Source organism: Pipra filicauda, unplaced genomic scaffold (genome assembly GCF_003945595.2).
Source record: "Pipra filicauda isolate LSUMZ 115617 unplaced genomic scaffold, ASM394559v2 scaffold93_size3172892_pilon, whole genome shotgun sequence".
Taxonomy (NCBI): Eukaryota; Metazoa; Chordata; class Aves; order Passeriformes; family Pipridae; genus Pipra; species Pipra filicauda.
The window spans coordinates 1,626,439-1,643,285 of record NW_024105131.1 but is presented as its reverse complement, the minus strand read 5'-3'; the positions used below and the strand labels follow the sequence as shown (position 1 = coordinate 1,643,285).

The 16,847-nt window shown below is 38.9% G+C and overlaps 1 protein-coding gene across 6 annotated transcripts in view; it reads left to right on the top strand.

Annotated features, from left to right (window-relative positions):
• Positions 1–16,847, top strand: part of CPSF6 (cleavage and polyadenylation specific factor 6) — a 33,726-nt gene that overhangs the window by 2,941 nt on the left and 13,938 nt on the right. For 4 of the 6 annotated variants that reach the window (XM_039391312.1, XM_027721924.2, XM_039391311.1 and 1 more), the window contains exons 2-8: positions 9,008–9,217; positions 11,151–11,254; positions 11,724–11,869; positions 12,515–12,688; positions 13,766–14,270; positions 15,478–15,570; positions 16,553–16,668. In XM_039391312.1, the coding sequence (XP_039247246.1) occupies positions 9,008–9,217; positions 11,151–11,254; positions 11,724–11,869; positions 12,515–12,688; positions 13,766–14,270; positions 15,478–15,570; positions 16,553–16,668 (1,348 nt within the window). The remainder of the gene's footprint in view (positions 1–9,007; positions 9,218–11,150; positions 11,255–11,723; positions 11,870–12,514; positions 12,689–13,765; positions 14,271–15,477; positions 15,571–16,552; positions 16,669–16,847) is intronic. The other 2 variants (XM_039391314.1, XM_039391313.1) reach the window with 1 other exon arrangement.

Here is a 16,847-nt window from a genome sequence, read left to right as displayed (position 1 = left end):
TTTTCTCTTTTTCTTTGAGAACTTGGTTGAGTCATTTTTCACTTTGTTCTTTTAAGCTGGCTTCCCTGTCCAGCAGTCTTTTCTATTAAAGTCTCATTTTGAGATGATAGTCTCATAAATGTAATACTTCCTGCACACATTGCTTGTGATCTGTAAAAAATAAGTATTTTATGGCATACTTTACTTTGAGCATCTCCCTAGACTTAACGCATCTTGTTCTTCAAGAAAAAGAGATCTGTGCTGCCTGTGGCAACTGTTATCTGCATACAAACGGCTGAGGCTGGCATTCTCTCCATGGCAGAAGACCCACTGTAAGATTAGGGGTGCTTTAGCAAATATTAGGGTGTGGTTTTGTACACAAAAACCTAGAGTATTAGTGCATGATACTGAGATAATAAGGAGCCAGTTTGGGTCTGACTTGAGGCTGCCTGCAACTCTGGCCAGCAAACAGGGTGGCTTTCTTATGGTCCTGAAGATTTGGCCACACGTTGTCGAGTTCTCCAATGCTCTGAATCAGCTTTGCATTTCCTAAGCTTGGGTGTTGTTTTTCTACATGTGCTCATGCATGTCATTAAACAGTAAAAAACTTTTTATCATACACATATAAAAGTCTTTCTGACCAAGAAGAGGATGCAAAAGAATTTAAGGATATCTTATTTTAATGGTGTGGAAAAAGTGCTTGCTTTGTTTATACTCTTAAAGAGTAAACTTGAATAGTTGCATTGTGGATATGTCTAAACATGCCTGTAGTGTTCTAGTTTGATATTTAAATGCTAACAAATTAGCAATGAAAGAGTTTTGACTTTGTATTTTGTAACTGGATAATAAGTGAATTAGATGGAATAAGCAACTAAGAGTCTAATTATCTGAAAACTCTGTGGCTACAGTATCTTAGGAGTGTGTTAGTTGCTCTGTTGACTTCTGGTCTGTAACACAGGAAATTTTTTTTGTGTAATAAATAATAAAAGCTAGCATTTAATGGCCAATTAAAGCTGGTTATTAAAAACAGCCTTTATATTGGGAAGACAACTGTCTTATCATGGGAGGGGATGGACACATTGTGGTATAATAAATTTCTGGTCAGGACGGCTGTCCAGATCATGAAAAACATAAGGTGGTAGACCTACCTGCATTAAAAAATGTATGCACAGTACATTACAGCATCTGTAGTTTGTCAGGGCTGAAAGGGACCCAGGAAAGAGATAACATCTGTATATTTGTAAATATCAAACTACAAAGAAAACTTGAGACCTTCTTATCTGGCACCTCTTCACTTTGTTCTAACTTGAACAGTGATACTACCTATATTTAATTTATACTTTTGACTACTTGTGAATTTTTAGTTATTCTTTGTAACTCTGTAATTACTCTGCAACTTTTAGTTAGAAGACATCAAGTTGCTTAAATTTTAGTGCTGTGCTAGTTGTAGAACCAAGAGCATTTGGGCCTGTAGAGTTAATGTGAATCTCATGGTCAAACAAACTTGTGTACTGTGGTGGATGTTTCTGCCATAGCCAGCGTGCTATTTTAGAAATATAAAAGGCCTTCTTTTTTTGTTAGAGTTTCAGTTTGTGTGTTCAGACAGCTAATCAAGACCAGAAAGATTTTTATCTCTTTAACATGTTATTCTTCAGGACCTACAAACTTTTTTTTTTTAATTTAAAAGTGAGGATACTAACATGTTTAGAGTTTTTGACCACAAATATTGTAACTTGAGTGAGAAAAGTGGTAAGGGAGAACATGGATCGTTTAGTTTTTCTTTATTTTTTTTCCAGAAACAAAAGTAAGTTTCATGAAATTTTAATTACTTCATTTGATTTTTTTAAATGTCTTTTTGGAGGTGTGAGTGTTTGACTCTTAAGTTGAGCAGAGTTGTGTAGAGAAAGCAAGTCTGAGAGATATAGGTACAGCTTAAAGAAATTTTGCTGACAACAACACAAGTCACTTCCAAAACAGCATTTGTAAAGGAAGTGAGCAGTTCTCTGCAACTCAGAGGAGTATGGCTGCTAAGTTCCAAAAAGAAATTACATGTTCAGCTTGTCCCTTCCGAACATGATGTGAAGTTCCATGTGTTCATGGCTTTCATATTGGAATGTTGCAAAACACTGCAAATGGCAATTAAAACACAAAATTTTGAGGAAGGGCTGAGTAACTGGAAGTGTAACAGCTAGTCTGGCTTGTGTGTTTGAGAACATATCTTTTCATTCACCCAGTCCCACTGATTAGCACAGAATGTGACATTTCAGTCCTGATTTTCAAGAAAAAATGATGAAGTATTTCAGACTGTGGTCTAGTTAAAACATGGGCTTTGGAAATGCATTACTAATTTGATTTGGTTGCAAAGGGGGCCAGAACAGCGGTGCTCACTTTGTTTCTTAGCATGTCTATCTGCAAGATTGTGAATTACTATAATTGAGCAGAAATAATTCCTCTTCATGCTTGATATCCTTCTTGTAACTAAGGAAGATGGAAGAGGTCAAAACTGGTTCCTGGTGCCAGCAGAGCATTTGTTTAAATAGCTGAGACTAGAGAAGTAATACTTCCTGTATTTTTTCCTTACTTTTCTGCATCTAGGAAGGAAGGATGTATTTAGGTAAATTTCTGTGGAACATGTATGAAGGAGAAAGGGTTGTTGGGTCTTGTGCAACATCCATCAAGACAACTCTCTTTTATCTATGCTTGCAGTTGCTGGTTCAGATCATTCTTAATCATCTAAGCACACACCTTGCTGACAGACTGGTAACTGAATGAATTCCATGCTGGCTGCAAAACCAGCGTGATGCAAGAAGAGATTTATAGGGAACATCAGGTTTTCTGTTGTGTATTGATTTAAATTAAGACAATGATGCTATTGGGCACTTTGCTTGCCCCGCCTGCCCTTCTCCCCACACCCTCCCCTAGTTATATGCAGACTCTGCTGCCCTAATAATTCTCTCCTTGTTTTGTTGGTGACTTGAAAGCCTATGTGATACAGACTTGACCTGTTTCAGAGGAGTTTCTTGCTGCTAGGGAAGTGTAGCAGAGCTGTGGACTGCTGCCTGCTTTGGTATTTTGGCAATGCTGACCTCAGAAAAATAGGTTAGTGTACATATATCTGTTGTAAGACTGGTGGTTGCCTGTTTGGATCTGTCTACCAAGACTAAATTCTACTTCTCTGAAGTCATCATTCATATACACAGATGACTAGAATTACATTTCTTCGTGACATCAGCCTTAATCTTGCTGTAAGATGTCATGTTTAGGCCTGTCCCAGGCAGTTCTATGAACCTGCTTTCATTAGCTACAGCGATAGGACGAATCAAACTGAGAACTGGACGGACTAGGTGAAATATGAAACCCTTACTTAAATTACCTTAAGAATGAGGGATTTTTTGATTGAAGTGTTGGGACAGTGCAATTTACTGAGGATTAAATCTACTTGATTGACAATGCTGAAACTTAGATTACCTGTTTGTTGGGGTTTTTTATTTATTAATATTATTTATTTTATTTACACTGTCTTTATAAGCAGCAGTTGATATTTTCATATGTTCAAGGCAGTGGATCATCTGATGATGGTTGTGGATATATTTGGCTTACAACAAAGATTCCTAGCTTTGCAGCCTGTTTTTTGTGGAATCCAGCTTGTTTTTCTCTATCTGTCATATCTGGTAACTTGAACTGTTCTATCTAGGGGGTGTGTGTGCGTTTCTACACACATACAAAAATTAATAGTGGATGCTGAAATACCTCTCCAAAACCGGGTAAGGCAGTTTCTGTTCTGGAGAAGTGTGTAAGAGTCCAGGAACCCTCTGCAGGCTTTTGAAGTTCAGCTTTTGCCTGTTGGCAAAGCAAACTGTGAAAGTAAATATAAAAGCTGAAGGTTAACATTAAACACTGCTAGGCTTTCTTAAGCCTTCTCAGACCACTGTTTTTCACTGAGAAGTTATTGCCTTCTTTTCAGTAGACATTTAGGTGGGACCTCTGTCTCAGAGATTGCATTGCTCTATCACGAGTGACTGCTAGGATAGTGAAAAAGGGTAGCAGTGTTCCATTGTGGGATTGATCACCACTGAATGTGATCAGTGACTGTAAGATGAAAAATGACAAGTATCACAAGAAGTCTTTGTTTTTAAAATAGCTCCTTAATTTAAATGTACAATACCCAACTTCATTCACATTTCAAATTAAATGATTCCACTGATTAAGGTTATGTTATGTTTTAAAACAAATTTTTGCATGTTTTTGTAAGGAATTTATTATCATTTAGAGTCAGTGTTTAATTTTTCTCTTAATTGTCTGTCTTTGGTGATGATAGAACATATCTCTATAATAAAAAAGCGGTATAGCTTGTTAGTAGCCCATCAGCAGGTTGAGGCAGTTGAAGCTCAGGCCCCTCCAACTACCTAACACACTGTTTGCGTGGTCTACTTCAGACTTAATTGCTCTGGCCTTTTTGACCAAATATTCCTACCACACTTAAAATTGAAAGCTGTCTGGAGGACCACAGATTAATCTTGACATGTCTGTTCCCATTTAGCAGGTAGGATGCAGTTGTTGAACACATGAAGCAGAGCTTCTGGAAAGAAACTCTCATTTCCATTGCCTCTGAAAGGAATTTATTTCACTTGGCCAGAACTGTGCTGAAATATGAACCAATCCCAGGGAGAAGGGGGTGATTCACTCCAAAACCCCAGGATGCTTTTCTGAACCAAAATTTTCCAGGGGCAGCAGTGATGCTATAGAATAGTCCCTCTGTAGCCCATGATAAGTAAACGTTTAATAAACACAAACCCGTGGATTTATTAAATTTAGTGAAACAAAACAGAATTCTGTCCCTGTCTGCCCCTCTTTGAATAAGGAGATAAAAATGAAGTTAGGAATCCAGTAAAAGTCTGAAAGTTAGAATGTTTTGTTTTTCAGTAGAAGCTCAGTCTGTTCACTCTACCAAATGTTTCAGTGGAAAAAAATTTTTTCATTTGAGAGTGGATTTTGACAGCCTTGCTTTGCACATTGCTTGTTGTCTTGGGATAGAGTTAATTTTCTTCCTAGGAGCTGGTGCAGTGCTGCATTTTGGATTTAGTATGAGAATATCATTAACACACTGTTGTTGTGAAGTAGTGTTCACTGTAAATCAGAGAGTCTTCAGTGTCCCATGCTTTGTCAGTGTGGATGTGCACAAGAAGCTGTGAGGGAGCATGGCCAGGAGAGCTGGCCCAAACTGGCCACAGGGATATTCCATACTGCAGAATGTCATGCACAGTGTATGAACTGGGGGGAGTTGGCCAGAAGGGGCCAAGTGGTGCTTGGGGACTGGCTGGGCATTGGTCAGTGGGTGGTGAGCAATTATATTGTGCATCACTTGTCTCTCTTGTGCTTTATTCCTCTCCTTTTTTGTCTCTCTTTTCATTATCACCATTACTATTTTTACATTTTACTTTATTTCAGTTATTAAACTGTTGTTGTCTCAATCCACAGGGTTTACCTTTTTGCTTATGCTCCTCCCTTGTTCCATTGGGGCTGGGGGGAGGAGTGAGTGAGTGAATGTCTGTGTGGGACTTAGTTGCCAGCTGAGCTTAAACTGTAACAGTCCTTTTTTGTCACCTATCCTGGGGCGTAATGGGTTGAGATAATAAAACAGACTAGATTTGCTAGAACAAAATTATTGTAAGCATTCATTATATTAGTTTAATAGTCACTGGTCACAATGTTCATTTTGTGCTCTCATAGCTGTTCTGCTTGTTCTCAGAGTTACTTGCAGTGTGTGCTCTCTGTTATGCTGTTCACCTGTGGAATTTGGTCTAAGGTTATCATGCTGTACTTTTAACATGAGCAACCTGATCTAGTGGAAGCTGTCCTGCCCATGGTAGGGGGGTTGGAACTAGATGATCTTTAAGGTCCTTTCCAACCCAAACCTTTCGATGAATCTGTGAACACTGGCTTATGATATGACAGAATTGCTGGTCACAAAACTAATCTGGTATTTGTACTCAGTGTTTCTGTCATCTCTGTACTTTGTGAGCCATCTATTAGAAACTATTAATAATTAGACCTTTTCCATTTCATCCTCTAAGAGTTAACTCGTCCTATGGAGGAGACATGATTCCACATCTTCCCCTTCTCTGCCAGGCTAATAAAAATAGCTCTTGAAAATTTTGAATATCCTTAGGATGTGGAAACTAGCATGGCCCTATTGCCAGGAACCGTGAATGTGTGCCAGGTCTTGTTTAGGGTTAAGCAACTATTTGCAGCTACTCAAATCTAGTGACAGGCACTGTGGCTGCTCAGACCCTGGCGAAGGGTGTTGCAACTGAACCAGAGGACCAGCCGGTGCCAGCGTCAGTCACTCCTTTTCACCAGAAGAAGTGGACACAAAAGAGCTCATTTAGAAAAGGAGAGCAAAGCAGGGCCATCATAAGAACAGGAGGAAGAGGCAGAACAAGAGGGAACCACTTAATCCCTGTCCTGGAGTGAGCTGTGGGATATGCAAAAATGTTTCAGCTGTTGACCAGGTGAGCACATTACCACCTGGCTGCTCTGACTCTGGGGTAAGAGGCTAGTAGCCTGGAATTAAAGGGTATGGAGACCAAGCAGCTGGGATCAACCTCTAGAGAAAGGGGCGTTGACAAGGTGAGTGGAAAAGAGCTACAAGCCCTCAGCCTCTGGAGGCAACTACTGTGGAGTGTGAAGGAAAGGCATCCATTCAAGGAAGATGTTACTTGTCACCCAGGCAAGTAGGCCACCACAGAGAGAGTTGTCCAGCACCTGAGGGGAATTAGCTTGTTAGAGATGATTTATTGTGACCCAGGCAATGCACAGTCACCCACAGATCCAGAAGAATTCCAATGCACGTGACCCACAAAGCAGAAATTTGTACAGAGTGTGTTATTGTATGCCAGTTTACTGGACTATATGCATCCTGTGGCCGAGCATGTCAGGCTCACAGGAGTATAATGCTCTAGTAGCCACCAGTGCACAGGGTACCCTAATGCCATTCAGCTATGCAGGGGCATTACTATTTTTGGAGTGAGAGGGGGATCCCAAGAGCTATCTGTATTGGAAGCTGAAGTGAGCCTGACTAGGAGTGTGTGGCAAAAGCACCCCACTGTGACTGACCTGGAGGCTCTGTTTATGCTTGGCAAAGACTATCTCAGGAGAGGGTATTTCAAGGACCCAAATGGTACCAGTGGGTGCTCAGTACAACCTTGGAGGCAAAGGAAGTTAAGCAGCTGCCTGCCTTGCCTGGTCTCTTGGAGGACCCTTTTGTTGTAGGTTGCTGAAGGTCAAAGAACAGATGCTAGTTGCTACCCCAACATTGCACTGGCGGCAGCATCGCACCAACCGAGACTCCTGTGATTCAACTGAAGAGTCAAGGAGCAATCAGCAGGACCCACTCACACTTCAGTAACCCCATATGGCCAGTGTGAAAGTATAATGGAGAGGGGAGACTAACAGTGGACTATTGTGGCCTGAGTGAAGTCACACCTTGGCTGAGTGCTGCCTTACTGGACATACTGGAACTCCAATACGAACTGAAGTCAAAGGCTCCAAGTGGTTTACCACAAGAGATATTGCCAATGCATTTCTCTCAATCCCTTGGGCAGGCCACAATTTACTTGGACTTAAAAGGTGTCCAGTATGCCTGGAATCGACTGCCCCAGGGGTGGAAACACAGCCCTCTCATCTGCCATGGACTGATCCAGACTGCACTGGAACAGGGTGAAGCTCTAGAACACCTGCAGTACATGGATATTATTGTATGGGGCAATACAGCAGCAGAAGTTTTTGAGAAAGGGAAGAAAATAGTCCAAATCCTTCTGAAAGCTGATTTTGTCATAAAATAAAGGTCAAGGGACCTGCATGGGAGATTCAGTTTTTGGCAATAAAATGGCAAGATGGATGTTGGCAGATCTCAGTGGATGCGATCAACAAAATAGCAGCAATGTGCTCTATACTGTCAACCCCTACGCTTTTGGAATTGGGGATATAGAGGATCTGAGACCTGCTATACTTCAGCTGAAAAAGAGATACTGGCAGCTAATCACGGGGCTCAAGCCACTTTGGAGGCGATTGGTGCTGAAGCAACAGCTCCTCCTGGCACCCCGACCAGGCTGGATGTTCAAAGGCAGGGTCTTCTCTACACATCGTGCAGCTGATGCTACATGGAGTAAGTGGATTGCAGCCATCACACAATGAGTTCAAACAGGAAATCCCAGTTGTCCAGGAATCTTGAAAGTGATCATGGACTGGCCAGAAGACAAAGGTTCCAGAATGTCAACAGAGGTGGAGGTAACATGTGCTCAAGAGGCCCCACTGTATAATAAACTACCAGAAAAAATGAGATGCAATGTACCTACTGTATTATAGAAAAGCATCAGAGATGGCAGAACATTATGCCCAGTATATAAACTGGTGGGACTGGAAGGGGGCTGATCACTGCTTGGAGACCGGCTAGGCATCAATCAGTGGGTGGTAAAGCAGTTGTATTGTCTTTCTTGGACTTCATTCCTGTCTCTTTTTCTCTCCTCATTACAACAATAAGAATTATAATTTGTTTCAGTTATTAAACTGTTCTTATCCCACAGGTTTTACCTTTCTCTGATTCTCTTCCCCGTTCCACAGGGGGGATGGGGAGGGACGAGTGAATGAGCAGTTGTGTGGTATTTAGTTGCCAGCTGGGGTAAAACCATGACACTTGTGCTTTCTAATGTATATCATCCTGGGAGTAGGGCTTGTGAATTTTTGGATTTCTGCTTGTATTACAAGGGCACAAGTATTGCAATGGAAAACAGTGGTCAGAAGTATTTTCTTTCCCCTGGCAGTTTAGAACATAATAGTAGTCATAAGTATTTTATATGTTTTATTGTGGGTGAAGCTGGGGCTTAACTTTTCAGCAGGGATGTTTTGTAGGTGTTGGATCAGACTTAAAATGTCTGTGGAGCGTGACAGTTATCACAGCTTTTTGTTTCAAGTTTTAAGAGTGCATGCAATATTAAATATAATCAGGGTGTCTTTTTTTTTATTTTAGGAGGCTGAATATGGTGGACATGATCAGATTGATTTATATGATGATGTAATTTCTCCATCTGCAAATAATGGAGATGCCCCAGAGGATCGTGATTACATGGATTCTCTCCCACCATCGGTTGGGGATGATGTAGGTAAAGGAGCTGCACCAAATGTTGTCTATACATATACTGGAAAGAGAATTGCCTTGTACATTGGAAATCTTACTTGGGTAAGTATCTTACTGCTATTAAGTTGTAGACAGGAATTTTAATTATGGACAATAACTATTTGTAAAATTTTTTTGCTTTACAGTGTTTTATATGAAATATTACGAGTACAAAAAAAGCAGGTGATTTTGGTTTTGTTGGTGGTGTGAGGTTATTTTTATTTGTGGTTGTGGTTTTTTCCCTTTTACCTGAAATTTAGTGAACCTGTCTAGAGCTGTTCTGATGTCTTAAAAATTGAGAAAGTCTTCAGTAAATACAAACTTTCAAGTTTCTGTCACGTTTTAAGTGTTACGAAGCGATATTTGTGCTACTATCTTAAGTTTTCCAGAGAACTGAATGAAAGAGGAGAACAAGTTTAAACTATGAAATACTTTATACCTGTAGATACTTTAACGTTACTGAACAAACACAATTTTTAGTAAACTTTTGCGGAAGGTTTTAGTTTAAAAGGAGGTGGAAAGCTCTCTAGGATTTTCTTGAAATCACTTTTCACATTTTTCCAGGGGCTTTTTCTGCTGGCGGTGACTCTTATAACACAGCTGTTTTCAGGTATTTGTCTTGAGGCTTATTTCTTCTACCAAGAAGTACAGGTTTACAATAACTCGCTGGACTACAGTCGTCCTAAAGACAATTACCTTTGTTGCATTAAAGCATTTTAAAATCAATTGCAGTTAAGCAAACAAAGTGCAAGAGCTGGTCAGTAGCTGAATTAAGTGAAACTTTTACCTGTTTGTGGGAAATCAAATTCTTCCAGGCCCACACATGCAAAATTCTTATTTGTTTTCTTTTCCATTTTCTGATTAATTTCTTACTAGTGCTAAACTTGAAAAAAAAATGCTTTTATGGGTGTTTTTTTCATTAGTTATTACAGTATTTCAGGAGCTAATAGGTAAGTAAAGGAGCTGTTGACTTAACAGTTGTCCTGTTTTGAAATACCTGAATGGAATCAGCAAAATTTGCATGAATTAGCTGAACTTATCCAAGTCAAGTGTCTGAATTTCTAAAGCAAGTAGGGCAGTGTTCAGCAATTTGTACCTGTTACTCTTTGGCTTCACAAATTAAGTTATTTGCAAAAGTGCATTTATTTACTGTAGTGTTGGTATTGTGTTTTCTTTGCATTTAGCTTTCAGCAAAATAATTTGTTGAATTTTTAAAAGAAGCTTTTGTTTGAGGGAGATGGGATAAGTAGTTCAGAATCTTGAAAGCCTGCCTTGTACTCCTCATATGAAATATAAAGGAGTGATGGAATTATAGAAGTAGGAAAAAAACCCCATAAATATTAGTGTATTTATGTGTCTTTGGATATGAGTAAAATTGTTAAACATTACATAGTAATTAATAGGAAGTTACAGCAAGTAGATTTGGTTAAGTGGAAGCAGATGTTTCTAACCATAGTTTTATGTACAAGTTTCCCTACTTTTGTCTATAGATCCTGCTTTTTTTCTGCAAATAGTATGTAGTTCACTAAAGTCTCACTAGTCAAAGCTCTCATAAAAAGCACCTGGTTAATAAGGTATTTAAAATTGATGTTTGTATGCAAATAATAGTATTAGAGGGAGAAAATGTGGACTGGGTGTGGAAAAAGTAGCAGTATTTCAATACTATTTCATTAGCCCAGTTTAAGCTTTGCACTTTCAGAAGACAAAAGTGGCGCAATTACAAATTTTTTTTTGTATACTGTAACTGGTATACTGTGTGAATGGGGTTGATGCAATGTAGCATATGGGGAAGCATGTATATTAAAAAATCAGGTTTTTGAGAATTGTAAAATAAAAATGAGTACTTTTCAAAAGTTAGAATATATTGACAGCTGAATAAAGCATTCCTCTGGATCAATTTCACAGACACACACACAAAATGCATGGAAAACTTAGTTGCCCTTTGCCTGATGTTTTAGATAAACTTTCATAGTTGAATATTAAAAATATTTTTCAGTGGACAACAGATGAAGACTTAACTGAAGCAGTTCATTCACTGGGGGTAAATGATATTTTGGAGATAAAATTTTTTGAAAATCGTGCTAATGGCCAGTCTAAAGGGTAAGGACTTGTTATTTGTTTTTTCTGTATGTGTATGTGGACTGAAGTTTAGGAGCAAGAAAATGGGGAAGGAGTTCTCAGTTTTTATAACTATCAGTCTGTGAACTGATAATCTTTGCTTATTGATCAAACAATGGTTGGACATGTAATTTCATACTAGTGACTTAAATTTCAGGCATACATTTTTATGATGGTATTGTGTGTCTCACTGCTTTGTAAGTTAAAACTTGTTGGCCGTCTTCATTAAGACTATTGCTAGATTCGTTAGTGTGGTGGTTTTGTTTTTTTTCTTTTATGTCCTAGAATAAATTATCTTCTCTGTTCTGAAAACTAGACTAAGGCCTGTGAGATAGTTTCTGTATATGGTTTTCAAGTATACTTTTGTTTACTGTGTGTTATCTTTTCCATGAAGCATCAGGATATCCAGAAAATGGAAAAACTGTGGTGTAACTCTTTTGTTTCCTTTCAGGTTTGCCCTTGTGGGTGTGGGATCAGAAGCATCCTCCAAAAAGTTGATGGATTTGTTGCCTAAAAGAGAATTGCATGGGCAGAATCCTGTTGTAACTCCGTGTAATAAACAGTTTCTGAGTCAATTTGAAATGCAGTCAAGGAAAAGTAAGCTTTTCTTATGTGCTCTCTTGGAAAAACAGAAAAAGTAGTATGGCAGGATTTTTTCTCAGCATATGATATCTTCTACACAGTTTAAAATAGCTATAAAATACTTAGAGTCTAGCTGCATATTTGTTTAAAGAAATCACTTAATACACCAAAGAGCTGCTGCACTCTCTGAAAGAAGGTTGCAGATTTGTGCAACTCTTAACAGCTGGAGATGCTTTTTCAATTTCTTGGGGATGTAATTTTTAAAAAAGCACAAGAAACTTAACATTTGTAGACAAACTGGACTAAATTCCAATATCTGGATCATCTGTGTTTATGACAGAACAGGGAAGAAAGGTTCTGTGTTGTACTTCAGCACCATGTCTTGTGGTTCCCAGTCCTAATCATTTGTGGCCTTGGGCTGCATTGGAGGAAGGACTAGCAGTCTCTCCTGGTGCTCTTCTGTCAGTACAGAGCATAGTGTAACACTGCCATACTTCAGCAAAGCACACTTTCCTCCCCAGATGCTTTGGGTTTGGGTACAAGGAACAAGCTAGTGCTCATAGGGTCATGCTTTAGCGCTGCATAAAGCTTCAGACCGAGTGTTAAAATTCTTTAACTTATTTTGATGTATGTAATGTCACTTCTGCTTTTCCATTGCAGCCACACAGTCTGGCCAGATGTCAGGGGAAGGTAAAGCTGGTCCCCCAGGAGGAAGCTCACGAGCAGCATTTCCACCTAGTAATAGAGGTCGAGGCCGTTTTCCAGGTGCCATTCCAGGTGGAGACAGATTCCCTGGACCAGCAGGGCCAGGAGGTCCACCACCACCTTTCCCAGGTAAAATTATTCATCTATGGAGTTTCAGTTTTATTTGTGTTTTCTTGTTTTAATATGGCATACTTACTTGGGAAATGATAAAAATTAAGACAGTTCAGTAATGAGCCATTATCAGTGTTCACAGCTAAATTGTAGGATTTGACTGTTTCTTTGTTGATATTCAACAGGGAGTTGTACTTACTAAATTTAATAGCAAGCTAACATTTTTAGATACATATTTTTAATTATTAAAAAAATAAAATAGATCATGATAGCAAGTAGATTTGGCTTTAATGCAGTTCTGATTCGCTGTATGGGGTGAAAATGCCTGTGTTGCAGAAGGTAAAGTAACTGATTTCCTTATTATATTGCAAGCTTGCACATGATCAGAAATTCAACTTTGATTCCTGTCCATTGGCAGGTCAGTTAGTTGGCACTTTAAATACCAGAAATTTGAAGAAGAGGTGTTCATGTTTAGTCAGATATCTGATATGGATGAAATCTGTTAAACAACTAGGTTTGCACTGCAGTGAAGTTCTTTTTTCAGCTGAAGTATTTTTTAGTAAATGTCATTCAGTAGTAGACTGTCTACCAGCAGTCAAAGGGACGTAGTCAAACTGAAAGTAGGTTTGGATACTGCGTTTATGATACCTTCTCTAATATAGCTTTTCCCATATTTTTAATATATATTTGTGTCTTAAGCCCTGTATGAAAGACTAGCATCAGGTGTGAGTAGGATGCAATGTTTTCTAGCTTTTGTAAGCTTTGAGGGGTTTTGGTAACAACAGCAAGTTGTGTTTTGGGGAGGGTGGGAAGTTGTCAGTTTTCAAGATAATGTTATTCTCTTTAGATATTTGTAGATATCTAGTATTAATAGATACAGATAAGTTAAAAATTTTCTAAGCTACTGGACCCAAAGTGGGACCGTGCATGTCTTGTATATGTTGCACAATGTTCAGTGAGGGTTACTTTTGGTTTTTTGTTGTTGTTTTTAAGAATAGAAAAAGGCAAGAGTGTTAAAGTATTTTATTTCTTTGTACTTATTCACTCAATTTTGTTTGTTTGTTTTTATTTTTATTTTTTATTTCTTTATTTTAGCTGGACAAACTCCCCCACGTCCACCTTTAGGTCCTCCTGGCCCACCAGGCCCACCAGGCCCTCCGCCTCCTGGTCAGGTCCTCCCACCTCCGTTAGCTGGACCTCCTAATCGTGGTGACCGTCCACCACCACCAGTTCTGTTTCCAGGACAGCCTTTTGGTCAGCCTCCACTTGGGCCACTTCCTCCAGGCCCTCCACCACCAGTTCCAGGCTATGGGCCACCACCAGGTCCACCACCACCTCAGCAGGGTCCACCTCCACCTCCGGGTCCATTTCCCCCTCGTCCACCTGGCCCTCTTGGGCCACCCCTGACTCTTGCTCCTCCTCCACATCTCCCTGGGCCACCTCCAGGTGCTCCACCACCGGCACCACATGTGAATCCAGCTTTCTTCCCCCCACCTGCCAATAGTGGCATACCTACTTCAGACAGTCGTGGCCCACCTCCGACAGATCCATATGGCCGACCTCCACCATATGACAGAGGTGACTATGGGCCACCTGGAAGGTGAGTTCTTTTGGTCTAATGTGCTTGGGTGGCAGATTTTACTCCTCTTGTAGGAAGCATTTGGTTTTTCCCTTTTAATGCAAATGTTAGAAGCAATTAGAAGTAGGGCCAGAAGGGATCCCAACAGCCTTGTAGTTTGCCCCTTTTTACTTCTTCAGGGGAATATATCTGAGAAAGATATTTGCAGCAGTAAGAAAATCCTGAAATGCAATACCAGTAATCTCACTTTCCCTTTTCAGCTCTGAACTGTTTGTCTTCACTGTATTTGGCAGTGTCATCATTTCATGTGTTCTACATGTAAACTTATATACCACTTCTTATGCAGCAGCTTCTAGTTGTGCTTCTGTCTTAACTTGAAATTCTGACTTTTACGTGTGTCATCATGCTTTGCAGGCTGCCTTTTGAGAATGCTCTGGAGTTTTCCTTTCAAATATGTGCATATGTTGAGATCATACCAAGCTCGTACCATTTTCATCTTCCAGCAGCATTGCTTGTCTGTTTTCTCTTCAGGATTCAATTAAAAGTTAGTGTTTGTCTCAAAAACCAGGTGTGCATTTACTGCAAGAGTTTTATCTTCCTCTCCTGTCAAGATGTTTCTGCTCATTTGGTGCAATCTTGCTGTGTTTGTAGCGGTGGCTTTTCCTATGGTTAATCCTATCTGGGACAGAGTTCTTAAGTCTCTGACTCGATTTGTCAAGTGCTTCACATCTTGTTTGAAACATCTTTTTCATCTGTGACTTCAAGTATCTCTGTCTTGCTGCTGTTTCTTAATTTTTGTATTTGTCGCAGAAAATTTTGATATAAACTGTAGGAGACACTTTTTGCAGTTAGATTTGAATTTTTAGTAGTAATTTTACTGCTAGCATGAGACACACTTCTCTGGCTTAAAATGTTTTCTGCAAAGATGCTTTGCTTTGATTCATTTATCACAAAGTTTAAAAAACCCCAAGTATTTGTACATACTATGTTCATATTAAAAAAAACTCTTGAAATTCAAGCTTTTGGCTTAATTGCCTGAAATATAAGAAGACTATAAGGTGTTGGGTGTTTTTGGATGGACAAAATCAAGGTTGTCTGCAGTTTATAGAATGTTTGGGGAGGGAAGGAGTGGGAATAGGACAGTATAACTTACTGTCCAGTATTTTCATTAATAATGTTGAAGCTATCATCCATAACTATTTAAATTGTCATTAATTATATATCATAGGCGTTTCACTGGAAATAACATGTCCATAAGAGAAAAATTACATATTCCATTCTATGGGAGGCACACGAAAAATAATACTCAAAACTCAGGGAGGTATGAATTTTTAGACATTTCCTCTTATGCTAAACTGGCTATAGGATCTTGTTCCACTTCTTGCAATTAAGAGGATAGCATTGCTTATTATTCTGCATTTTCTTTCTACCAGAAGAACTAACACTGTTCTAGAAATAACAAGCAGTGGGCCAGTTTGACAGTCTCAGCATTTGTCTCTAACACATTTCTCCAAATTTTCTATGACACAGAGACTGGCTAATAGGACACTGCAAAACTTTTGGGAAAATTTAGGTTTACTTCTGTGACTTTGTAAACCCTGTATAGGCAGCTGATAATTAAAGTACAGTGTAACGAGTATGAGGATTCTGCTTTAATGCTTCCTCCTTACTGTGACTAGTTTGGAGATTAAATTGGAGCACCTTGAACTTGACCAGAAATTAAAAAAAAAAAAAAATTGCTGTAAAATGTTGACATAGCATTCAGAAAACTGAGTGTTTTAAAGATGATAACTATATTTGTTTTTCAAAAGTTACAGCGTTCTGGTCTTAGTTAAGATCTGGGAAACAGGATCATATAGTTCTGATTCCAGTATTGTTATAAAAATTATCTCTAATTTTGCTCAAAGTTGCATTGCCTATGTACATGTATTTCCACATCCATTCAGTTGGGAATATCTATTTACATACCTTCAAGAATTTTATGCAAATTGTAAATATTTGTAAAGCACAATATTAAGTGCTGATGAATGTTTGAAATAGGTGGGATGAACAAAAAATAAGTTTATTTATACAGCAATGTATTAATTGTTTTTTGGGGTTTTTGTTTGGTGGTTTGTTTTTTTTTTAGCTTTCAGGATTTTATACTGTAACAGTGGTCCTTAACAAAAACCAAAACCAAATCCAGATCCTGCTTTCTTTTCTGTTTGTCACTGCTTAAAGTTGCAAACTTGGATTGTTGAAATTGCAATGATAACTTCCGAAGTTCTGCTTAACCTTTTAAATACTAGTTTTATTGCTTGCAGAGAAATGGATGCTGCAAGGACACCTCTAAGTGAAGCAGAATTTGAAGAAATCATGAATAGAAATAGGGCGATCTCAAGCAGTGCCATTTCGAGAGCTGTATCAGATGCCAGTGCTGGTTAGTAAAACTCAATATGTTTACTATTCTTCCCAGCTGAAAAGAATTTATAGGATTCTTTTATTAGGAATCTGGAAGGCCTGAAGCCACATTTTCCAAAAAGGATACTGAATTTAGGTACAACTTACGACTGATTTTGTACTGTACTTCAGTTTTTGAGAATGCCTTCTGAGTACTGA